This window comes from Hemitrygon akajei, chromosome 5, assembly GCF_048418815.1.
Source record: "Hemitrygon akajei chromosome 5, sHemAka1.3, whole genome shotgun sequence".
NCBI classification, from domain to species: Eukaryota; Metazoa; Chordata; class Chondrichthyes; order Myliobatiformes; family Dasyatidae; genus Hemitrygon; species Hemitrygon akajei.
Window position 1 is genome coordinate 168,621,436 of NC_133128.1, and position 6,000 is coordinate 168,627,435.

At 48.5% G+C, this 6,000-nt stretch overlaps 1 protein-coding gene across 1 annotated transcript in view; it reads right to left on the bottom strand.

Moving 5' to 3' along the window:
* Positions 1 to 3,543, bottom strand: part of agps (alkylglycerone phosphate synthase) — a 166,252-nt gene extending 162,709 nt beyond the window's left edge. The window contains exon 1 of the mRNA XM_073047139.1: positions 3,255 to 3,543. Within this exon, the coding sequence (XP_072903240.1) occupies positions 3,255 to 3,427 (173 nt within the window). The 5' untranslated portion in view covers positions 3,428 to 3,543. The remainder of the gene's footprint in view (positions 1 to 3,254) is intronic.
* Between the last annotated feature and the right edge of the window lie 2,457 nt (positions 3,544 to 6,000).

Consider the following 6,000-nt stretch of genomic DNA (forward strand, 5'->3'; position numbering starts at 1 on the left):
CATTGCCAAGACCATACTTTCTGCCACATTGAATCCTTTCGGTTCGCTTATCACTCACATCGGTCCACTGATGATTCCACACCCTCTGCACTCCACTCCATTCTGTCCCACCTGAAAACGGTGCCTCATGGGGCAGGATGCTGTTTATTGCCTTCAGCTTGGTGTTCAATACAATCAGCCCTCAGAAGCTGGTGGGTAAACTGTCTTCGTTGGGTCTCAACACCTCTCTCTGTAACTGCATCCAAGCCTTCTTGACAGAAAGTCAGACTGTGTCAGCAGCAACATCTCTAGTTCCATCACACTGAGTACCGGTGCCCCCTCCCCCCAAGGGCTGCATGCTCAGCCGGCTGCTGTTCACACTGCTGACACATGACTGCACTGCCAGATCCAGTTCAAACCAAATCAAGTTCGCTGATGACACTACAGTTGTTGGCCTTATCAACAATGACGACGGGACGATACAGCTAGGACGTAAAGCAGCTTGTAGAATGGCTTGAGCACAACTTGAGTCTCAACGTGGACAAGATTAAAGAGATGATTGTGAACATTAGGAAGGTGCAGGCTAACATCTCCTCACTGCACATAAATAGCTCCTTGGCGGACAGAGTTAGAGCACCAAGTTTCTAGGACTGCACCTAACAATCTCACCTGGTCCCTTAACGCTACCTCTTTACAAGACAGCACTGCAGTGTCTCCACTTCCCAAGGAGATTGAGACAAGCAAGGCTCCCCCAACACCACCCCCAACCTCCATTCTAATTTTTACAGGAGCACCAGAAAGAGTGTTCTGACCAGCCTGATATGGGAATTGCAAGGCATCTGACCGCAAGTCACTAGAAAGGATTGCAGGGACTGTTGAGAGGATCTTTGGGATTTATCTTCCGCCCATCCAAGATACTTATCAGGAGTGCAGTATATTCAAGACCCTTAGCATTGTCAATGATCCCTCTCATCCACCTAACAATTTCTTTGACACCCCCCCCCCCCCCATTAGGCAGGAGGTACCAAAACATTAGGACAGGGGTTGTTAGGATGGGAAACAACTTCTTACCCCAGGCCATGAGACTACTGAACTCTCTGCCACACCCAGGTCTCATCACTTCTGAAGCACCAGTTACATTATACTGTTTACTTTTTAAACATTTGTCATAAATGCATGTTATATGTTAATTTATTAGTGGTAATATTACTTTATGTGCTCTGTGAGTTATATGTACTCTGTTGTGCATCTTGGTCCAGAGGAATACTGTTTCATTCAGGGATATACATTTACACGGTTGGATTACAATAAACTTGAACTGTGAAATTCTGTGAGCACTGCTCTTCTTACCGAACAGCAGTTGACAGCTGCACCACTGTCTGGTACGGAGGAGCTAATGCACAGGACTGGAAAATGCTGCAGAGGTTTGTGGACTCAGCTGGGCGCTAAACCCCCTGGCAGAGAACTCCCATCATCGAGCACATCCTCAATAGGCAACATCAAAAGGGAGCACCCATCATAAAGGGCCCTCAACACCCAGGATATGCCCTCTTCTCATTACTACCATGAGGGAGGAGGTACAGGAGCTGAAGATGCACACTCAACAATTTAGGAACAGCTTCTTCCCCAACACTGTCAGACTTCTGAATGATTCATGAACACTACTTCACTATAATGCTCTCTTTTTGTACTTTCTATATACGATTATTGTGATTTCTTATGTATTGCACTGTACTGCTACCACAAACAAATTTCAAGACATACAGTATGCCACTGATGATAAACCTGATTTTGACTTGACCAATACCTGGAATGAATAATTTGCCTTATTGGGAAAATGGACTGGCGATACGCGTGTTGACTGAATTTTACAGAAGAGACAGATTACTTGATTAAAACATTAAATGCTAGCTGAACAGTTTTAACAGGATAGAGGCGATATTTCCCCTTGTGGGAGAATTTAGAACAGGGGTAGGCAACAGGGGTTTTCTAGCATGCGTTATTCATTAATTTGAGGCAAAACATAACTAGATGTATTTAAATGGATAATTCACATATTTCAAGTTTTTTATGGCATTTATCTGGCCCACCGTCCGCTCATTAATACGTGATCCGGCCCACAGAGGCAAAAAGGTTGCCGACCCCGATCTAGAACTTGGACTCACTTACTGAAGACTCTCTAAAAGGGCTGTGTTTTCGAAACTCTCTTCCTCAAAGGGAAAAAGAATCCAAATCTGTTCATATTTTTAAGGCAGAAGTAGACAAATAATTGAGAGAGAGTAAAGAGAGTGAATGGGTGCTGCAGTAAACAAGAATGCAGGTTAAGGTTACCATTAGTTCACTCATCATCTTGTGCAGTGGCAGAATAGGTTCATGACCTACTGTTGCACTTAATTGTATGTTCAAACTTCTTCAGCACTAATGTTTATTTTACTATTACTCCTATATACCCACAATTGACATTGAAGACAAGAAAGGCAAGTAAACTTGAGGTACAAGACGAGGTGTAAAAATGTTGATGAGTAGAACAGGCTCCAGACAACTTTTTTTTTGTTAAAACCAGCTATGAATGAAAAAAATCACAAGGCACTTTAGGTATGACTTATATTCATCGAATTAATGATTCTCTTATTTAAATCAGAAAAAAAAGCTCCTTGTTAAACCTATGCAGTAATTAAATGTACGTTTCAGAAAAGTCGTGTGCCACTTTCCATTAGTGAGACTGGTTAATTGCAATAGTTAACTGCATTAAACCAGTATACAGAGCCCTACTGTTTTAAAGAAAACAAAGTAGCCAAAGAGAATGTACCAGTGGATGTCACGTCGTGATGTCGAAAAAAAAGTTACGTAGGCTGGGGATACATCGGACCACCAATCACCTCACCCTATCATTAAAAGACAGCACTCACTGGAATGGAACTGTTACATTCCAATTTATACAATGCAAAAACTACTGACTTTGTACACTCTAGCAGATCAGTGTTTTTAAAACTTCTACTGAAGGCTATGCATTACAACAAATTAACCAAGAAATCACTCAAGGTATCCCTGCTACCGATCTCTAATACTCGTGAAGCCTCTGCAGCGAGCAGCGGCATACATACATTTATTATTTAGATGTGTCACTGAAACCCAGCCACCCACTCTGAGCCAGAGTGCAAACTCTGCGTACCCCCGCTGATCGTCCCCTCAAAACAGGGCCAGGATCTTGCCGGTCATCCCCCCTCCGTCCTCGGTCCCGCCGCACCCATTCAAACCGCCGCCTCGCCACCCACCTCCGTCTGGGGATGCTGCCCGCTGCCTTGGCAGGGCCGTCGACAGCCCCTGCCTCGACGGCTCGGCACTGGCTGACCACGGGCCCGGCCCCGGCCCCGGCCCCATGCTCGGGCCTCCGCAGGTGCCCCGCCACCACCCGCAGCCGTTGCCGAGCGCGCTGCTCTGACGCCATTCTTCCGTGTTGTGGCTGTGCAACGAGACGGGGTCAGAGGTGAACTGGAAGGAACCTGCGCTCCCAACAGCCTTCGCGGCCACTCCGCAGCCACAGGTGGGAGGGGAAGCAGGCGGGATCTGCCCCCTGTCCGTGTCACAGCCGCCAGTCACCGCTCCTACCCCTACCCCTACCCCATCCCTACTCCCCGCATCGGCCGTCAGTCACTACCCCTATCCCTGTCCCCGCCCCCGCCGTCAGTCACTGCCCCTGCCCCCGCCGCCAGTCATTACCCCTATCCCTGTCCCTCGTCTCGGCCGTCAGTCACTGCCCCTGTCCCCGCCCCCGCCGTCAGTCACTGCCCCTGTCCCTGCCCCCGCCGCCAGTCATTACCCCTATCCCTGTCCCTCGTCTCGGCCGTCAGTCACTGCCCCTGTCCCCGCCCCCGCCGTCAGTCACTGCCCCTGTCCCTGCCCCTGTCCCTGCCCCCGCCTCGGCCGTCAGTCACTGCCCCTGTCCCCGCCTCGGCCGTCAGTCACTGTCCCTGTCCCCGCCCCCGCCGTCAGTCACTGCCCCTGTCCCTGCCCCCGCCTCGGCCGTCAGTCACTGCCCCTGCCCCCGCCTCGGCCGTCAGTCACTGTCCCTGTCCCCGCCCCCGCCGTCAGTCATTACCCCTATCCCTGTCCCTCGTCTCGGCCGTCAGTCACTGCCCCTGTCCCTGCCCCCGCCTCGGCCGTCGGTCACTGCCTCTGTCCCTGCCCCTGCCCCTTGTTTCGGCCATCAGCCATTACCCCTATCCCTATCGCTGCCCCTGCCTTGGCCGTCAGTCACTGCCCCTATCCCTATTGCTGACCCCGCCTCAGTCATCAGTCACTGCCCCCGCCCCCGCCCCTGCCTCGGCCATCAGTAGCTGTCTCCAGCACCCCCTCCCGTCTCGTCAGACAGTCATTGCCCCTGCTTCCACTCCCGCCTCACCCGTATCACTGCCCCTGTCTTGCTCTATTTCTCAACTCAAGTTTAAACTGCTGGCCATCTGATTTCCCTTCCTGGCTCCCACCTCAGCTAGTGTTGTTCCACACAGGGGGGCTCCTGCAATTAACTGAAACATTCCATTTAGGTGAATAAAGAGGGGCAGGAGTGATCCAAGCGTAAAGGGCCACTTGGCCCTGGAATCAGCTTCAGAACAAAATTATGGCGTATCTCTGACCAGTAAAAACTACTTTCCTACAATGTTTTCACATCTTTTGTCCATTCATATCCATGGATCTATTAATTTAAGTTTTGAAATTAAGCCTTCAGGGTTTTCGGGAGTGAAATTCGCAGTTCAGCATCATTTCAGTGAAGTATTCTCTCCTCAATTCAGTTCGAAATAACTTGTGCCTTGTTTTGAGACTGATCTTCAAGCTTGACACTCCTTGGCCAGGAGAAGCGTCTCTCAGTGAACTTTGTATGTGGCAGGGCTGCCACTCCTCAGTACTGTAGAGGCCTATTCTACACAAACTCATCATACGACAGAGCTTCAATCCTCGAAATTTATCTCGTGAATCCTCATGACTCCCCTCCTAGAGCAATACACCCTTCCTTGCTGTATGTAGGGGGCCAGAAGTGTACATAATATTCCAGATATGATCTCACCAAAGCCCTATTCTAAAACCATATGGCATTTATTTTATTTGATATAGAGATAGGCATGGAACAGGCCCTTCCAATGGGCCGCACTGTCCAACAACCCTCCTACTGTCTAATCACAGGACAATTTACCGGTGCATCTTTGGACTGTGGGAGGAAATCCATGCAGTCACGGGGAGAACGTATGGACTCCTTACAGACGTGGCGGGAATTGAACCGGGATCACTAGCCCTGTAAAGCGACGCGCTAACTGCTACAGTACCTTGCTGCCCAGACGCCATGACTTCACTGACCCATCATCAATCATTAATTCTGTTCTTTTCCTCTCAAAGTTCAAATGAAATGTATTATCAAATTACCTAGATGTCACCATATAATAACTTGACATTCATTTCCTTACAGGCATTCACATTAGAACAAAGAAATATGATGACATCAGTTGAAAACTATGAACCAAATCTGGCAAACTAACATGCAAAAGAAGACAAACAGTGCAAAAAAATAAATATTGAGAGCATGAGTTTTAGAGTCCATAGGTTATGGAATCATTTCAAAGTTGAGATGAGTGAAGTTATCCACACTGGCTCAGAATTCTGATAATTGAAGGGTAATAACTGTTCCTCAACCTGGTGGTGTAGGACCTGAGGCTTCTGTACCTCCAACCTGATGGCAGCAGCAAGAAGAGGGCATGCCCACATGGCACATCCCCATTGAATATCAGCAACCCCCACCATTTTCCTACCACACAGTTAGGGTCTCAGTATTTGTTTTTCAGTGAAAGTGGAAAACCCCACATTCTAGAAACATAGAAAACCTACAGCACAATACAGGCTCTTCGGCCCACAAAGTTGTGCCAAACACGTCCCTACCTTAGAAATTACTAGGCTGACCCACAGCCCTCTATTTTTCTAACCTCCACATACCTATCCAAAAGTCTCTTAAAAGACCCTATGGTATCCGCCTCC